Raw genomic sequence first — 19,930 nt, 5'->3', positions numbered from 1 at the left:
CAAGCCTATCGAGCTTAATTTGAGACTATTTCACCGATTCCTTGGTACGATTTAAAGAAACAAAAGGTTAATATGCTGCCAAAATATGCCATCTAAGTGTCCTTTTCATGATTGCTCAATTGAACATCCACAGAATAAATGTGGTGAATTTTTATCTTTACATGAAAACGACTTTTTATGCAACATTTTGGATTCCCGTCAATTTCTGACGCCAGCGAAATGAGGGAAACAGCTAAAAGAATCTACCGAAATCCAAAGCCTAACGGACATTCATGGCGTTGAACCATGGCTAGAACAGGTCGATAGAAACGCTCCATGATGGTTATATTGTATACCAAAGTCGGGGTTGTCGTAAGTAACATGCCATATTCTCTAAAAGGCCACCAAGCACAGATCCAAAACTTTTTTTCCAACTAAAAGAAATGATTAGACTATGCCCAGATGTTTCGCTTTACGAATCATATGTAATTGCTGTTTACATAGTACGATTTTTTTTGTGTAATATCTCGTCTTGTTCGCAAACCGTAAATTTTCTTGTAGTATTTGTCCAAAATCATTGTAGTTACTCGGGAGGATTGGGTAAATATTGTCCAAACCATATGCTTTACGTGATCTCCCAGGACGAAATGTTACTTATTATTAAAGCATTAATTAAACTATATGTGTAATTTTTTAATAAAAATATAATACCAGAAAAAACGGCTAAGTAAAGTTGTATTTATAATAAACGATACAGTCCTTAGTCAATGTCAAATAGAAAAATCTAGATATTAAATACCATTATTACTGATTGATCTATGTTCTGAACTATTAAAAATAATTAGATATGTATAAAATCTATCGTTACTCTATCTTCAAATAGCAAAAATCTATGATCTACCGAAATGTATGTAGTAATTGTACTCGATTCGTTTGTGAACCGAGTTGAATGTCATTATCATCTAGATCCGACTACGTCTAATGTGTTGTAATGGAATATTGGTAAACCACGTACGTATACCATAAATACTGGAGCACTATAATTTTAAGCTCAAATTACTTGTAAGCCTAATTTATACCTAGTTTTGTAGGCACACTTACCTCCTGTTTTGGGCAAAGCTTAGTATTGTCAATATGTAGCAAACATAAGCCATACTCCATCGCAACACTTTACATACTTCTAACAGTTACTGGAAATAGTACAACGCACACATCTTTATCTACTTTCTCATTAACTTTATCTTCAATATGAGATATGAATGCAAAAAACTAGTTTTTTTTTTCAAATCTGCGTGTACAATTTTCAGTAACACGTCAGCTCTGCCAGAAGAATATAAGCGGAATATAATTGTACCTGATATAGAGCACAGCAGTCTGAGAGTTGGTGCTGACGATGTGCTATACTGGTTGGTCATGCCCTGGGTGTGCGGCCGTGGGGCCGGCATGCTCAGAGTGATGGCTTTGTGGAACTTCCTCCTTCTTGGCTCTACAGTCACTACTGGGGACACTGCCACCCCGCGGCCTAAGAGCTTGGCTGTCAGCTCAGAGTCTATTATTTGAGCCTGTAGGAAAATTACTATCTTACATTTTTGCTCATGTTTTTGTTTAAATTGTATTCTATTTTGGAGTGAATATATTTTTTAAATTAAAGGAAAAATATTCTTAAATATTTGTAATATCGCTAGCAGGCGTCTCTGCTTAGTATAAAATTAGAATTTAAATTTGTTGAAATTTTTGACTTAGGTATCAAAATTTTTCTTTCTAAAGACCAAACGATAAAGCTTTTACGAGGCTTCCATGCTCAGATGTGGATTGTGCAAAAGGGCTTAACAGTGCGAGGTGTTATTAAAAATATACTTACTTTATGTATTTTCTTCCAAAAATATTACCTATAGCAGGTATAGACAATTTTTTCAATACACTTGCATTTGTAGCATACTATTCGAGCAATTAAATTTTAGTAAAAATATGTAATTGGATTTGAAAATTAGGTGGCGTAGAGCAGTTGGTGCGTAAGCAAATATGAACGTATGAAATCACAGGTAAAGCTTGAAAATAAATGATCAGAACACGTCGAAGTATACATAAATAATCTTGCATAAAATTTCTCACACATGCGCATCTAATACCACACAATTTATCAAATAAGCTCATACACCAACAAAAATAGCAAACAAAATATAGTCAATTAGTCATGCATCTCACGTTTGGTCTTTAGGAATAAACCTCGCAAAAATTTCAAACAAATTAATATAAAGCACAATAGTACATTACCCAATAAATTTAGCAATCGACTTAAAAATACATCTTACATGAAAAACGTCACTCCAAATTACAAACACTATCATATCATATTCATAATACGCATTTCATAAATATATTAATTGTATAAGTACATAATAATGCATTATTGTTAGTTTAAACATACTTGTTTCAAGTCATGCTTTCGCCTAAAGACCAACTAGAGAAATAACAATATCGGACACGCGTTATGTGTGAGATTCTACAGTGATTTCATAAAATTCAAATTTGCTCTCGAATTTAAAACAGATATTGACAGTTGTATGAACTTTATTGAAATTTCAATCTACATCATCATTATTTTTAAGTACATTCTAAATTTATTGGGTATCTTCCCTAGTGGAGTAACGCATAGGTTAATTATTGTGACCTGATGTAAGTGCTAGAATGGCTAGCCTGACATCATCAATATTAATAATGCCATTATAGATCGTATTGATGAAAAAATAGTTTTATAGTATGAAAATATTTTCAATAACATTGATAATATCAGCCCACCTTTAACCTTATACTTAAAATCACGTGTCTCTATGTGACGAAACCTGAACCATTAAGAGTATTAGTACCCTATTTATCAGTATGTACGATATGTAATACATAATTATAAATAATCAATGTGTACATAATAAACGCACAACCTTTTCAAATCTGGTTGTACGAGATCATTATGATTATTGACTGCAATTTCTTCTTTTTATTAAATTTGAGAGTAAGAAACAAATCGTCACAGTTATATCGACGCCTATCATTAACAGAGGCACAACTCAAAATGAAATGCTATTGCATTTAATATTCTATCTTTTACTGGTAAGATTTAAAATCGAATGGCATTTCATTTTGTTTTGTGTCACTATTCATGACAAGCAACGATATGTAAACATTGGACTTAATAACCCAAACTACCAGATTTGAAAATCCAACATACAATTTTCAATCTGACACATTAAACAATTTACAGACGAACAAAGAAAAACTATTCACGGAGAGAAAAGAGCAGTAGACTGCATACTTCTCTACTGATTACAAAATTATCCTATTCAGTTTGTTTATACCAATTTACTGAAGTCAATTAAAATTCGTGGAAAAACATTAAAATGTAAATGTCTCATAAAAAAATTTGGCATTCATTTTTGTACTATAGTTATGGTTTCATGGATCTTCTATATGATCAACTATAATTATAAGAACACCTTCAATTTGGCTTTAAATTAAGCATTGATAACAATGAACACATACAATCAATACTACAGGTCTAATATTTAATATAGAAAATGTTATAAGTATAGAAGCGAAAGTCTTGGTTGGGGCTGTCAAATTCACGGCGCGCGGCGTCAAATGAATTTAATCATAGCATACCATAGCAATTCGTGTGAATTCAACAGGGATCAATTCAGGAAACTACATAGATATTTTAACTAACCAAACTTTATTTAACTTTGGTACAACAAAAGTCAGAGATGACATAGAAATCGCTTCTATACTTTTCCATATTCTCTTACTAAACCAGCTACCGAAATATTACAAATTCATGGAACTGAATGCTAAACTAAAAGAACTTAGTTCTAACTTGTTCTATGATTACTTATAAAAATATATAATGTAAATACGCCATCAAAATGTAGATTAAACGGTTAAAGACGATTAAAAATTCGTTTATATGATTCATAAGCTTGTATTATTGCCCGACTTTGTCAGTGTTATACAATGGTTATACTTAAAACTATGGATCCTATTCAGTGAAGATTTCTCGAATAACTTGAAGCATATGTTTTGAAAAATCTCTACAAATACTTACTTATTAAAGAGACTTCTTAAATCAGTGCAACTTGGTGACTAATATAAACACACAACTAGCTTTTTGTCTACAATAAAAAAATACAGTAATACCAAAAAGCACTTTCGAGCAGATCTTTCTGAATAACAACCTGATTTAAACGCTAAATACAAGAAGTTACCAAATTAAGGAGAAACGCTTCTTCTTAGAAACGTTATTGACGGTGATCTTTTTGAGATTTTTGTCTTTGACGCCTTTTCGGGGCTTGAAAAGGTTTACCTGGAGGCCGACTTTGATCTTCTTGGTGAGAGCTCCTTGTGGGAAGACAGCTTGGACTTGAGGAACGACGGAACTGGAAACCATGCCACCTGAAGAACAAAAAGTAAGTATATAATTATGTTTTAAACTTTCACGATTATTTATTTCACATTATTAAATTGTATAACGGTACTTAATCGCGTATTTAAGTTAACCACGGGATAAGTGAAAGTAGTGAAACGTATGAGGTAAATCTTAAATAATACGCGATTAAGTCCCGTTGTATACCTAATTTAATAATTGTGTTTTTATTTTAACCAAGATAGTGAGTTAAAGCGTATTTGAAGTTAAATTACCGTACCTAATGATAAGGTTTCCTAAAGATTACGAAATAAAAAAAAGGGTCAAAATGTTGTTGTCGTTGTCAATAAAGGGTTAACAATAGGTAATCAAAACGAAATAGCAGAATGGAACATTTAGGCCGTTTTTGAATGTGTTTCCACTCAACAAATTGTTTTTATTTTGCATTGCTCAACTCTTAAACGTATTACCTATTAATTCTCTGTCTTTCTATTAAAATTTAAAGTATTATTTCTACTAAATATTGATATGGTTGCGTACCTTCAGGTCCAATAGCATGCACCTCTTGACGGATGCGGGAGATAACGGCGAAGTACTGTGGGAAGTCGTGGGTGAGAATCCTGGTCACACGTGGTGCGTCCCATCCCTTGTCGTCTTCGTTGGTGTCTGTAAACACAGGGAAACACATTCTGGTATTTTTTTATTTTTTATTTATTGAACAATAAGCAAATTAATCTACGTTATTATAAAAAGACCCATCGTGGGCAAAACCTTGAGGAGGTTTGTGTGCCGATATTTTAGAAAAACAATCATGACCAAGTGGACACTCCCATAATCCACAATTCCACACTAACAACTATTTCATGAGTATGCAAAAACTTTTAAACAAGAGTTTTAATAATGCTCGTGAAATAATTCTTACATTCGATGAAATTAGCTCATGATTGTTACAGCTGTTATAAAGCTCCAGGTTTAGATTTCCGTTTACCTTATGTACGTAAGTATAACTAAGCTAAAGCGGGATAACTTCGGCTCCTTCTTGAGAGGCTGGCCAGATATAGCACTAAAAAGAGACGAGTGGAAGAAGAGGGGGGAGGCCTTTGCCCAGCATTAGGACACAATGGGCACTGAATAGTGTAAGTATTTTCAAAGATCCTTCTTCATTTTACAAGCTTTTATTTAGTTTCACCTGACCGTTGTCTGTCTGTCTGTCTGTCTGTCTGTAATCAAATCTTGCAAGTTAAATTTGATCCACTTCCCGGTTTCCGATTGAGCTGAAATTTTGCATACATACGTAAGTCGGGTGACAATGCAATATTATGGTGTCATGGAGCTGATCTGATGATGGAGACCGGAGGTGGCCATATGAACTCTGTGATAAAACAACGAAACCTAATTGTGTTTGGGGTTTTTAGAATTGTATCGATGAGTATTAGTTGCCTGTGGAAAGAAAAGTACAGTCAGCGATAAAAGCTTGTACCAAAAATGAAATTTTTGCCAAAAACTTATTATGTATAATTTACTTTACTGACCTTCGATCTCAAGTGTCTCATGCAGAATGTCCTGAACTACATCATCCGTGGCGTCAGTATTGTGCTCCCTCCAACTGGTGCCGTTGTCAGATCGTAGGATCACGATCTCGCGCTCCTTGCCTCGCAGGGACGCGTAGTGAGGTACTTCTAGTATCACAGGCCTATAAATACAAATTACTTTGTTCAAGCTATCGGGATCAGCGCAAGATCGGGGGCAAGCGCAGCGTAGGACGTCCACCCACAAAATGGACAGAAGACCTTGTTAAGGTCGCCGGAAGACGCTGGATGCGGGTCGCTTCCAACCGGCACGTATGGAGGTCCAAGGGGGTGGCCTATGTTCAGCAGTGGACGTCTTATGGCTGAGATGATGAAGCTATCGGGATGTACCAACAGCGAAACTCTTAAATGCCCATCGATGGCTTTGTAACAAAATTTTACGAATTTTCAGTTAATAGTTAAGTAATGAAAATGATTAACAGGTAAATTCAGACAGATTAGAATATCCTGATTCTGATCAATAAACAAAATCGCTAAAATGATTTCACTTTGGGGACAAATCAAGTTATTTTGTAAAATACCTATTTTTAAGTAGTCGCATAGGAGGTGCAAGCGTGTACTGCTCGCCTTTAGATTTGGTCAATTATGACATATGGAAACATAGCAAAAGACTCCTTAAAAATACGTACCCTAAGAATTTAGCAGAAACTGGCCCCATCTCCAAGACCCTGGACGCAAGAGCCTCCCCTTCCATTAGAGGTGGCATGTGGTTGATTCGAGACGGTTTCAGATATCTGAAAAAACAGTGAAGCTTGTAAGAACTTTTATATGAAAACAGAACTGAATTTATATTTATTATTGGACTATTCAACAGCACAAACGAGGATTATATCTAAGGATAAGGGCTGATTTAGACGGCGCGCGATATCGCATGCGATTTTAGTTACATTGCGGACTGTTGGTTACGTCCAATTCAACCGACTGATCAAAACCCGCAATGCAATGAACTCGCATGCGGGTTACCGCATCGTCTAAATGAGCTTAGTGATTGTTGTACCTGCAAGTGATCCTAGTAGGCTGCTGGGCAGATAGCGGTGGGACAATAACCCGAACCCCGCCTCCGCGGCAACCACGCATCGCTCCTCCTCGAGCATCCACCAGGAATGACACAAGGAAGCTAAAAAAATTAAAAAAATGGTTTCGTAAACTTCCAAACACTTTAGAGCCAGACAAAAAGCACAGACATATTACAATTATTTACAAAATCCAGTTGTTAGGTAATAGAAGCAACGAAGACTGTTAAAGAAAGATAGTAAATGAAAACATCGTTCATATAATAAAATATTGGAGAAATTGTGTAAAGCGTAATTTAATTTTATATTGAAGGAAAACTTACTTTTTCCATTGCAGCCTTTTCCTATTATTTCAAATCCGAGCAGCGTGCAAGATCAATGTGATTAGTAATGTATTGTAGATCCTGAAATAGATATCTTGATTTACACATATATATTTTACAGGATAATTACGTTTTTTCCAAAGCATAGCTAATCCGAATCTAGTAATCTGATATCATAAATCTAATAATGTACGTGTACGTACTATTTAAAGATTCTAGAAGAAAACGATATATATAGAAGTCCAATTTTTTCCAATTTATTGTACCTAAGGTTTTTTTTCTTTTCATTAATTTCCACTCGTTCTTCAAATATTTTAAAATCATAGGTACGCCTAGACTTTAACCTGAAGTATTCATTAACTATTCTACTGCACTATCAAGCGCACTATTGACTCTCAGTGGTAGAAGGCAGTATGATGAAATTGATGAACGTAGGGAAACCTAGTCATTCTATGTATACTGACTTGGGCAGCGTAGGATCCACATTGTAGCAGTACCCCTCCGGCGCGGCCGCCGTGCTGTAGCGACTGATGCTCTTCACCACCACCTCCTGCTGGGGCTGGTACGGCATACCGTTCACTGAACCTAGGGGTGAAACCATCTAGTTAGGACTTAGAAGGACTTTAGGGTATCTGGTAATTTACACATAATAGAAAACGACACTTCAAATGTTGGCACATGTAAATATCTAAGATTAGTTGTTTCCAACTACGGCCCGCGAAAAGTGCCAAATTCTATATAATCCATCCAGCGAAAAAGAAGCGGAGGCCCGGCTCCGGCCCTTGTGGTAAAAAGTTTTAAGACCTCTGTGTTAGATTGTGCCAGTTGGGGTAATCGGTATTATCATGTTTATTTCTAATCTATTCGACGAAGCAACACGGATAATTATAATAGAACTTCACTTATGGTAAGTTCGTTTAATCTTACCTATTCACTTTTGTTTCTTTAAGTTATTGAAAACAACAGTGAATTCATTTTTGGATAAATAGTGGTGGCAAATGGTGTTTTTGGTCACGTCGATAGACAGAGAATCGTCTCCAACACTCTCACACTGTGAGTTAGGTATCGATATGGCTGGTCGTCGAGGTATCTTACCCGTGGACACCTCCATGATGTTCTTGTGGCTCAAAGCGGACTCTGTCCTCTCGTCTCTGGTCACGTCGATAGGAAGAGAATCGTCTCCAACACTCTTCACATTGTTAGGTATTGATATGGCTGGTCGTTGAGGTATCTTACCTGTGGACACCTCCATGATGTTCTTGTGGCTTAACGCGGACTCTGTCCTCTCGTCTCTGGTCACGTCGATAGGAAGAGAATCGTCTCCAAGACTCTTCATGTCATCTGCAGTTAGGTATCGGTACGGCTGGTCGTTGAGGATCGTATCCTCGCCTGTGGATTTATAAGCTAAAGTTATTTCCCTTCCGTGACAAATAAAGATAGTAGATAAATATTAAATTAGTGCTAGTACAGAAGACTCACTCTCTAACAAAACGCGTCTGTTACGATCAGGACAGATATGGCCGCTAGGTGGCGACAGCGCCACGCGTGGCTTATGGCTAACCACCAAAATTGGTGTGGAACGGATGTACTTTTAGCTACCTGGGGCCAAATTCGACACGTACAACTGTCAGATTTCGCATCCACGTCAAATCAACAGTTGATTTTATCGCATACTGAGTGTTGATTCCATCAACGGTGGATAATATCATTTAGTACAACCAAAACTCAACTCTAAACTAAGGGTGGTTCGGTTTGGTTTGCTTGTCACCCTAACTGTGGATTGTTAATGTCAAATTTTGACATTGTACGTATTCGAGAACTTATAATTTTTCCCGCATCAACGGGAGATCAACACGATACGTCAAACGTCGCTTGTCGAATAGGGGTCCTGTTGCAAAGCGACGAAATCGCGGAGTGAGCCACGCCTGACCATAATTAATACTAGACTGATCGTCTTGCCTTTGTTTAGTCGATCAAACCAATAACTATAATTTTGGTACCTATCAATAATATTGTTACTTATTGTCATTATGTCAGTTTATACACAATATATACAGATGGGGTACTCAGAAAAAGAACATAGCATTCTTCCTATAGCAGAACACTACACAGATAGGCCCCACCTACTCAGAAAAAGGACATCTTTCTATGGCGAAACTCATTCCCTAAGGGGTTGCAATTTAGTATGTAAATACCGGTATGTAATATCGGTTGCACCAAATCATCTGTCAGCGTTAAAGCGTTCGCTAAATTTTAATGTATGGGAAGTTTCATAGTTGACTGCTGCGTGACGTTGATCAGTCCGCTAAATGTGGCTGGTGCAACTGGCCCTAAGTAGGAGAGTTTGGAGAGGCAGATTGGGAAGGGCCGTGGAAATTAGTTTGTACACAAACCCACCTCCTTCTTCCTCGGAGTCTGACATGAACGTCTCTAGCATAGTCTCCGGAGCCACGACCTTGTATTTCTCCTGGGAAGCTGGTGCTATGGACGGTTCCGAGACTTCCTTCAATGTCTCCATGACTGTCACGTAGCCGAGCTTGGATGCGATGTCCAAGGGAGTTTGACCGTTCTGTTGGAGAAAAAAGTTGTAATTAGAGTTAAACCAAGATAAGTCTGCAACGATTTTGATAATCATAACCCACGCAGTGTCATTTTAAACGTCATACTTCTATGAAATTATGACGTATACATAACACTTGCACTGTGTGACTTTATCTTGGTCTAACCTTAAACGGGCATGGTGACTATGGTGATTGAGGTCTTTTAAATGGAAATGGCTTCTGGATTTTGTCGGATACAATTCTGTTGTCCAGGATTCTAAGAATGGTAAATACATTCTTTGCAGGTTATCCATTAATAGAGACAACCACATTTTTAGAGTCTAGGACATAGGACAACTAAGACAAAATAGAAATATGTTAAACTGGAAATGTTAAGGAAGAATTGTTTACCGTTGTAGTGGCATTAGCATCAGCTTTATGCTCCAGCAGAATATTGACGATGTTGATGTGCCCCTGCTGTGCTGCGTGATGAAGTGCCGTGTATCTAGAAACAATATTATGTTCAGTAAGGTAAACATGCTAATGCACTATAGTGCTCGCACTTCTATTGACAATGTCTTAAGTTTAAAGATGACATGTATTGGGACCGTGACGAGCATTAGTACGTTTTCTTTACCACCTCAATTTTTTACTTTAAATTATAATTTCTAACGTTTTCAACGGTTGCTACGGCTACTATGCTCGTTGGGACAGTATTACTTATATCGGGAAAGTGGTTCGGTGAAAGGACTCAAAATAGATAAACGTCACGCAATAAATGATGAAGTTACGATGGAAATTATCAAGTAAACATTTGTATGATTTTAAATAAGGAGTTATAAACACTCCTCAAGATAATAATCTTTACCCATGTGTTGTCTGTGCCTTGACAGAGGCTCCACTTTCGAGCAAGAACCGCACCATGTTGGCCTGACCGTAATGGCTGGCAATGTGCAGCGGTGTGTACCCGCCTTTAGTGCAAATGTCCACCTGAAAGAAACACAGGGAATATATAATTGAAGGTTAATAAAGCAAAAGTGCGACACAAACACAAGCCTAACCAATTCTACATTCATCAATTTCCAATTAACTTCTCTGGGTAATTTAGAGGCTGCATATAGCCCTGTCAATAAAATTTTTGAGAGCTGGGACCTATTCAGAGAGATGACGGCACCTGGAGGATCCGGAAAAATGTTGAGATCGAGAAGTTAGTGGCCGAACTCAATATCGTCGGCGAAACGAAAGCCCAAAGATTTCGGTGCTGGTTCGGTCACCTACTCAGAATGGGAGAGGATCGGAATAGGGCGTTTTTGGGACGACCGACTGGTAGTCGTCCGGTGGGTCGGCCCAGGTATCGTTGGGTAGACAGTGTGACGGCGGATCTGCTTCAGGTTCGCATCAGTAACTGGCCGGAAGTTGCGCAGGATCGGGACAGGTAGCACGCTCTCGTTTCGGAGGCCAAGATTATCTTTGGATCGCTGAGCTAAAATAGTTAGTTAGTGAGAGCTACTAACCTCCGCTCCATTCTTCACCAGCAGCTGGGCTACCGGAACCCGGTCCTCTTGAGCAGCAAGATGGAGTCCGGCGAGGCCGTTCTTAGCCTGGTGGTCTACCCCGGCTTCATGTTCCACTAGCAATGAGCACATCTCTGCGTGACCCTGGGAAGAGAAAATTTACATTACGCTACAGTTTAAACGTGATCATTTTCCTATGCATATCGCTGTCCCAGCTTTAAGCTACGGCTCACTAGTCTTGAATAGTCTGCGGTCGAAACGAAAATCTTATCCCAAGAATTGGCACAGACACTAGTTTTTACGAAAGCGACTGCCATCTTACCTCCCATTCTAAAATGGAAACTAGAAAAGGAGTTAGTCCCATTTCCTCACTTTATAGTGGAGTAAAACCCACTATAGAGCGACTAGAAAATATCAAATGATATTTCATAAATGACTTCTGAAACTCATTGATACGATCCGGGATTTGAACCTGCGACTTCTGGTTCTCTGAGTCTGATTATTATTTGAGCTTAAACATTATAAGATATGTACTTAATTTGTTACTGAAAATGGTGTCGTCTCGAGTCTCTGATATATTTAAAACAGGTCTATGTCGTGTTGTAACATGTCTAGGTACCTATATGTAGAGTTAGCTTACCTGCTGAGCGGCAAGATGCAATGGTGTGAACCCAGCCTTGGATTCTGCGTTTGTGAGCGCCCCATACTCCAACAGAGTTGCTGCTGTCTCCATCTGATTCTTGCGGGCTGCTATGTGCAGAGGGGTGTGCCCGTTCTTTGCCACAGCCTGAAATACGAAGAATAATTAGTATGAGTACTTAACCAGTATACAGTAGAACTCGGCGTCAGCGTAAGCTGGCGGGATACCGCTCTGGACCGACCAAAGTGGCGTGCTCTTGTGTTGGAGGTCAAGACTCATTTTGGGTCATCGCGCCAAATGTAAGTAAGGTGAACGTACTGGTGCTCGACGCGGTATCAGTACCTACTTGTCATCTTGAAACTTAAGTCATTGTCAATAGAGGTGACAGCGAGGTGTCATCTATTAGGCATTAGCAAGTCGAGCACTAGTACGTTTATCTTACTTAACTATCATAGAAGACAAGGTTTAAAAGTAGGTATGGAGATTGTAAATATCCAGATCAGAAATGGAAATTTATGATGAGCATTTAAAATTTCTTGTCACCACGAATTTAATCATAGTAAAAATAATTATTATGAGTTTGTAAGGGGTTTTTTATCTGCTAGGTACAGAAGACTCACTCTCTAACAAAACGCGTCTGTTACGATCAGGACAGATACGGCCGCTAGGTGGCGACAGCGTGGCGCGGCTTATGGCTAGCCACCAAGGATGTACTTTTAGCTACCGATAGCAAAGCGACGAAATCGCGGAGTGAGCCACGCCTGGCTGAATCCAAAAATGATATTATACCTTGGCATCAGCGCCCTTTTCAAGCAGTGTGGTGGCAACGGCCTGCTGGTCATACTGAGCGGCGATGTGTAATGGCGTCATGCCGTTTTTTCCAGGAGAGTCCGGGGAGGCACCGTGTGCAAGGAGTAAGTTCGCCACCTGTAGACACAACCACATTTTAGTTTGTTGGAACATAACTTTGATCACATTTGAATTATGGTAATGAAACAACAATCGTTTGTAGAAAATGAGATGAAACGCTAAGGTAAACGTAATAAACAGACACCGTAAATTTTATTGCATTTATGGTGCAGCGGTGCAACGGAATTGGTATAGATAATTCCAACTAAAATGGTAAATTAAGGTTAATATTAACGTAATTAACGTTAATTAACTAATCATTAATGTTGCAATTGTTCATGTTCATACCAATTCCGTTAACACCACTCCGCTGCACCGAAAATGCTATAAAAACGACGTCTGATAATAAATGTCTGCAAATAAGTGTCATCTTGGCTAGGCCCCCGGGTGAGGGATGAGCTATTTTATTAAAACCTAAATGTTGTGTGACAGCTGATTCCAAAAACTCAATCAATTTTTTTTATCATTCAGGTCTTCTGAAGAGGCACTCTTAAGTGTTTATTGGGTATGCTAAATTCTTCCACAGTTTTCATGTCTCAAAACGTAAACATTCATGTCAATATCTACAGGTTCGTTTAATCATGTCGACAGGAAACTATGAGTCGTTAAGACGAAGTAAAAACTGAAGATTTACCTTCAGGTTTCCATATTTGGCAGCGAGGTGCAAGGCCGTGAAACCTTTCTTGGTGGTGGCCGTCAGGGGAGCGTTGTGTTCTATTAGAGCTGCCGCTACCTGAAGTAAAGACGACATTTTACGTAAATTGTATTTTTATTGCATATATCTATTCGTATTTAGGTATGCGTATAGCCATAGAGAAAAAAATACAGAGAGTGCTCACTCGATATCAAACTCGATTTTGGTACCAAAACTGATGTATCGTTTGAGCACTCTTGTCTTACTATATCTCTCTATGGTATAATTGGTATAGCGTCGCTGCACTTGTAAATTCCGACAAGTGCTCCATTTTTGTGCGCTACTATTGACTTGGAAGGCGAAAAGGGGTTCCTCACATCATGATTATGCTGTTTAGCGGCTATGTGCAGCGCGTTGTAGTGGTCAGCGGTATGCGCACGCACATCTGCGCCGTGCTGCAGCAGTAACACTGCAATGTCGACATTGCCGAGGCGCGAGGCTATGTGCAGGGGAGTCTGCCGCTCGCGGGCCTTGGCTTCCACCGCTGCGCCGTTGCGAAGGAGGATGCGGATGATGTCCGTCTGTGGAGAAGAGACAAGGTCATTTATTTTATTTTAAACTTTATTGCACAATACATGAAGGTACAACTGGCGCACTTAATGCCTTAAGGCATTCTCTACCAGTCAACCAAGGTCAACAATATTATAAACAATACCTCATCAAGAACTAGCTCAACCTTTAGGTTCAAACTGTATACAAAACTGGGAAACCGGAGATTTTTTTCCATGCCTGTCCTTGTTAATACTTCTAGAAGTTAGCTACGAGGAGACTACGTTAATTATCTACCTCGGAAGGCTTGTACAACAGACCTTGCTATTCAAAGATTACCTTGTCTCCAAACATGTAGCTCAAGACTCAAGACATAACAATGGAGTATATTCCTGTCTGAAGACTAATGTTTTACCTGATTAGCTCTAGCAGCAAGGTGTAGAGGTGTCTCTCCTCGAACGGTGGGTACATCAGGGTTGGCCTCATGCTGCAGAAGGTAGATGACGATGTTCATGCAGCCCATGAAAGCTGCCACGTGGAGAGGTGTCAGCCCTGATTCCGTGGTGGCTTGGATACCTGGTAAGTATTTTTTTAAAGGTTGATTAAATTTCTTCGTTAAACGTGAGGTATAATATTGCAGTATGTCCAATATTAATCGTCAGATCCAAATAGTTGCAGGGACTTTCAAGATAAATAATCGAAAAGGTAAGCTATTTTTAACAACAATCTTTTGTTCAAAGGGGTTGCACTCAATATACAAAACAATATTGACTCAATACATATTAAGACGGAAGGCTATAGATTCCACACAAAAATTGTACCATAGTCGAAAGTCATCTTCTTAAACCTTTAGTTTTACTGACTACCAATACTGACACTGACAGAACATGGTTTGAAACAGATTAAAGAATGACCCACGTTAGACCGGGCCGTGTCCGCAGAGCTTCTGGCGCTTACTTTTCCATGACATGACAGGTGATCACGTGATGCTTTCCATAGAAAACCATGCGCCGGAAGCTCCGGCCCTGACACGGCCCGGTCTAACGTGAGTCATCCTTAAGGATAACTCACTTGCTCCATATTTCAGAAGTAGCTCGACCACCTTGATCCTGTTCTTCTTACAAGCTATGTGGAGAGGCGTGAAGCCGTTTAGAGCACGAGCGTTGGCGTCAGCATTCCTAGGAAACAGTGACAGCATAATAATATAGTGTCCTAGTAGTAGGCGAAACCATTAGTCGGTGACATAGTTAATAACAGTGAAAAGGGGTGTTTTTAATTAAAATTTATTCTTCCGCTAAATGAATGACATCATCATTGAAGCAAACATGTACGTCATTAAGGCATTATTGTACGTCAATAAGGGTATTGACGTACAATAATGCCAAAGTCAGATCACAATATTGCCTTTAAGCTTAATAAGATTGCAAAAATCAAACGGTATAGCATGAGTTGCGTTCTCGCGCGCGACTCCATACATCAAGCGCCACTTCAAGTATGGACCGTTTGATTTTTATATTGATTCCATGGTGGGCTTATTGATACTACAGCAGAACAGACACAGCAGCAGATCCCACAGCAGTTTTTAAATCCATCCAAAATCCAAATCCAACTCACCGATCTAACAAAAGCTTAGCGACCTTAGCGTGGCCACAGTGCGCGGCGACATGCAGCGCAGTAAGGTAATCCACGGTGACATCGTCTACGGGGGCTCTGCGCGCGAGAAGCACCCGTGCCGCTTCTGCATGGTCACCCTGTGCCGCCATGTGGAGGGGGGCGAGGCCGTTCTGTGGATAGCGAAAAACATTAAAGTAGATATTCAAAGGCAGTGAAACCGTTTATGTTAAGTTTCTCTACATGATACAGCCATAAGAAGGTGTTCAATAGGATTGTTATTGTTGGCTGTCTCCACGTTCGCACCAGAGTTGATTCCATGGTCCCATACCTTGCTCTTGCTAGTGATGGGAGCCCCGCGATCCAGCAACGCTTCAACGACCCGTTAATGTCCAGAACGCGCCGCGCAATGGAGTGGCGTCAGACCGTCGCGAGTGCGGGCTTCAACGTTCGCACCAGAGTGGATTCCATGGTCACATACCTTGCTCTTGCTAGTGATGGGAGCCCCGCGATCCAGCAACGCTTCAGCGACCCGTTCATGTCCGGAACGCGCCGCGCAATGGAGTGGCGTCAGACCGTCGCGAGTGCGGGCTTCAACGTTCGCACCAGAGTTGATTCCATGGTCACATACCTTGCTCTTGCTAGTGATGGGAGCCCCGCGATCCAGCAACGCTTCAGCGACCCGTTCATGTCCGGATCGCGCCGCGCAATGGAGTGGCGTCAGACCATCGCGAGTGCGGGCTTCAACGTTCGCACCAGAGTTGATTCCATGGTCACATACCTTGCTCTTGCTAGTGATGGGAGCCCCGCGATCCAGCAACGCTTCAGCGACCCGTTCATGTCCGGAACGCGCCGCGCAATGGAGTGGCGTCAGACCGTCGCGAGTGCGGGCTTCAACGTTCGCACCAGAGTTGATTCCATGGTCACATACCTTGCTCTTGCTAGTGATGGGAGCTCCGCGATCCAGCAACGCTTCAACAACCCGTTCATGTCCGGAACGCGCCGCGCAATGGAGTGGCGTGAGACCGTCGCGAGTGCGAGCTTCAACGTTCGCGCCGTTGTCACAGAGCAGGGATACCATGTTCTGTTTGCCTGTGGGAAACAAGTATTTTAGATGAATATCACAAAAAAATAATTGGACCTAACAAGTTTAACCGGTGTTCACGTACATATAAAATACAGAAGAACGTTTTAAATATCATTATTTTTTTATTTGGGTTATTTGCCACGAAACAAAATTTATCACACAAAATATCCCACAGTTCTGGGATAAATGTGTTTTGTATTGCCGCTGTAAAAAAAGTCGCTCTGATGATGAAATGCGTTTTATGCATCATACCAAATTTTTCAAGAGCGAATTCTACCAAATGCAAAAACATAATAAATTACTGTCACTACCCAGCTTTTACTATCGGGTGAGGTAAATAAACACACAAAAAATTACGAGTTATACAGGGTGTGCCTGACCATGGGGGTTTAAATCCAGGGCTCGATTCTACTCGCTAAACTGAGCTACTTTTATCATGGCATCAACCCCGAAATCCCGAAAAATTATTTAACTTTCTCATACATTTTGGCTGATCAGATGTCGACGTTTGACGACGTTGGAAAAGCCAAAAAAAATTCCCCGAGTTTAGGGTTGGTCCCATAGTAAAAGTAGCTCAGTTTAGCGAGTAAAATCAAGCCCTGGATTTAAAGCCCAATGGTAAGACACACCATGTATTTCCATGGAAAGCCAGTCGTCGAACCCAAAATTAAAATTAGAAAGATGTAATTTACGAATGTCATAATGTCACTCGTTTACCGGCCGTTTTGATTTATTTGTAATCTCGTAACTGGCTGTGTGCCAACATACAACGGAACCCAAATTACAAGCGTATTCGGCATTATGTGGAACGTTTATGAATACTATAAATTGTGGTTTATAATGTTCAGTGCCGAGAAACGGCACAGGACTGGGATCAGTGCAAGCAGTCTTGTTGGAGGCCAAGACACACTTTGGGTCGCTGCGCCAGAGAAGTACCAAAGTAAGTAAGTAGATAAGGGCGAATGAGTAAGAGCGTTATTGACTTATTGTCTTGTCTTGAGACCTACACATGATACTCATGACATTTGGTACACAAAATTTGGTATTTGGAGCTTAAAGACGTCTGTTAGAAGAGAAAAAATGTTCTAAAATGCTCTATTTCTTTAAAATATAATATACACGGGCAGGTCAAATTAATTATTTTGAACACTATTACGGTGAGTATATATGACTCAAGTTAGACCGGGGCGTGGCCGGACCGGAGCGTCCAGATCTTCGTTTTCTATGGAAGGCACCATGTGTTCACTGATCAGCCGTTATAGAAAATGTCATATCGGATGCCTCGGTCCGGGCGGGCCGTGCCCGTGCCCTATAGCGTGAGTCATCCTTTCATAAATTATACCTACCTACTTAGGGCCCCCCACATCTAGCGTCTTTCGAGCGTCGGCGTCTACAACTCTATGGCCGCTGCTCGACGCAACGTCGACGCAACTGCGCAGCGACGTCATTTTCCATAGCGCTGACCAGACCATAGCGTTGGTTGTTGGTTGAATGGTTGGTAGTGTGGTTGGTTGGTTGGTGGTTGTGGAGTGTTGGTTGTTGATGGAAATTGATTGTTGAAATAGTTACCCCATTTAGCAGCAACATGAAGCGGGCAGATGTTGTGTTTGGCGGGACAGTTGACATCAGCACCCTTAGCCAAGAGAAGTCGGGCTACCGCTTCGTTGCCGTAATGTGCTGCGATGTGAAGCGGAGTGAAGCCAGACTTCGAAGTCACGTCAGGATTGTGTTCGTTCTGGTAAAAATAACAATGTCTCAATAGGGTATTTGACTGTATTTAAAATAAATCATTTAACACCATGCAAGAAATAAAGCACCAGAAGATAAAAAGAGAAACGTAGCCAGCATTATTTTTAGACACGATGTCTATTTTAAAACCCGTACAAAACTATAAAGAGTAGGTCATATAAATTCCACAGTCGCAAAGTTGTTTTGACAGTCCAAAAAAAGAAAAGAGACTAGTACCTAGTCAAATACCCTATTAAGTACTTAGCAGTGAAACACTTTATTGCACAAGTCAAGTACATATACCTAGCACAAAGAAAATACAACAACCGTCTATGAAGGCGAGTTTATCCCTCTAATACAATTAAGACAAAAAGTTTCTAAAGTAAAAAACAATAGATTGGGTTTTGAATCCCTTGTCCTGAAATTCATCAAATTTTAAAGCACATTGATAGGTTTTTTAGATATATGTAAAAATATACAATACAAAAAGTATTTATTCTGAAGTTTAGCATCTTCATAAAGGATGACTCACGCTAGACCGGGCCGGGGCCTGGCCGGAGCTTCTGGCGCTTCGTTTTCTATGGAACACCATAGAATAGCACCACGTAATCACCGATCAGCCGTCATAGAAAATGACATGTCGGACGCCTCGGCCCGAGCGCGGTCCGGTCTAGCGTGAGTCATCCTATAGTCCTCTTCTTAAGTCTCCACCTCGCTCAGCAGTCTTCCAACGTCGTTAGTAGTCAGCGGTTCGGGAATATCTGTCTTGCAGTATCTATTGCGAGACAGATATACCCGAAACACGACAGATGGTGCGGCATCTGGTGTTCATTGTGCGGCATTTCCTATTCATGGTGCTTTTGATGTTGTTCGGTTTCTTGAAATACCTAAATTCTATAGAAAAATTACGTGGTACCGAAATCCCATGAGAATTATGATTTAGAAAATATCGATTAGACAAGGTTAAATCCAAATTACAGAATTTACATTAATTTCATTTCAGACATTATTGTACGGCCGAGCGTGAGTCATTCTATAGTCCTCTTCTTAAGTCTCCGCCTCGCTCAGCAGTCTTCGAACGTCGTTAGTAGTCAGCGGTTCGGAAATATCTGTCTTGCAGTATCTACTGCGAGACAGATATAACCGAAACACGACTGATCGTGCGGCATCTGGTGTTCATTGTGCGGCATTTGGTGTTCATGGTGCGGCATCTGGTGTTCATTGTGCGGCATTTCATGTTCATGGTGCTTTTGATGTTGTTCGGTTTCTTGAAATACCTAAATTCTATAGAAAAATTACGTGGTACCGAAATCCCATGAGAATTATGATTTTGAAAATATTTATTAGACAAGGTTAAATCCAAATTACAGAATTTACATTAATTTCATTTCACACATTAT

The 19,930-nt window shown here is 40.0% G+C and overlaps 1 protein-coding gene across 1 annotated transcript in view; it reads right to left on the bottom strand.

The window, feature by feature from the left end:
• Positions 1 to 2,532: 2,532 nt before the first annotated feature.
• Positions 2,533 to 19,930, bottom strand: part of LOC134675628 (ankyrin-3-like) — a 69,166-nt gene continuing 51,768 nt past the window's right edge. The window contains exons 6-26 of the mRNA XM_063533957.1: positions 18,372 to 18,537; positions 16,647 to 16,807; positions 15,719 to 15,888; positions 15,176 to 15,282; positions 14,520 to 14,680; positions 13,933 to 14,136; positions 13,556 to 13,654; positions 12,802 to 12,939; positions 12,013 to 12,159; positions 11,373 to 11,516; positions 10,727 to 10,848; positions 10,270 to 10,363; positions 9,716 to 9,887; positions 8,555 to 8,707; positions 7,783 to 7,903; positions 7,319 to 7,339; positions 6,980 to 7,099; positions 6,612 to 6,716; positions 5,926 to 6,086; positions 4,934 to 5,059; positions 2,533 to 4,422 (exon numbers count right to left, since the gene is read on the bottom strand). Coding sequence (XP_063390027.1) covers positions 4,232 to 4,422; positions 4,934 to 5,059; positions 5,926 to 6,086; positions 6,612 to 6,716; positions 6,980 to 7,099; positions 7,319 to 7,339; positions 7,783 to 7,903; positions 8,555 to 8,707; positions 9,716 to 9,887; positions 10,270 to 10,363; positions 10,727 to 10,848; positions 11,373 to 11,516; positions 12,013 to 12,159; positions 12,802 to 12,939; positions 13,556 to 13,654; positions 13,933 to 14,136; positions 14,520 to 14,680; positions 15,176 to 15,282; positions 15,719 to 15,888; positions 16,647 to 16,807; positions 18,372 to 18,537 — 2,883 coding nt within the window. The 3' untranslated portion in view covers positions 2,533 to 4,231. The remainder of the gene's footprint in view (positions 4,423 to 4,933; positions 5,060 to 5,925; positions 6,087 to 6,611; positions 6,717 to 6,979; positions 7,100 to 7,318; positions 7,340 to 7,782; positions 7,904 to 8,554; positions 8,708 to 9,715; positions 9,888 to 10,269; positions 10,364 to 10,726; positions 10,849 to 11,372; positions 11,517 to 12,012; positions 12,160 to 12,801; positions 12,940 to 13,555; positions 13,655 to 13,932; positions 14,137 to 14,519; positions 14,681 to 15,175; positions 15,283 to 15,718; positions 15,889 to 16,646; positions 16,808 to 18,371; positions 18,538 to 19,930) is intronic.

Source organism: Cydia fagiglandana, chromosome 22 (assembly GCF_963556715.1).
Source record: "Cydia fagiglandana chromosome 22, ilCydFagi1.1, whole genome shotgun sequence".
In the NCBI taxonomy this organism is placed as follows: Eukaryota; Metazoa; Arthropoda; class Insecta; order Lepidoptera; family Tortricidae; genus Cydia; species Cydia fagiglandana.
This window is presented reverse-complemented; position numbering and strand designations above follow the sequence as displayed.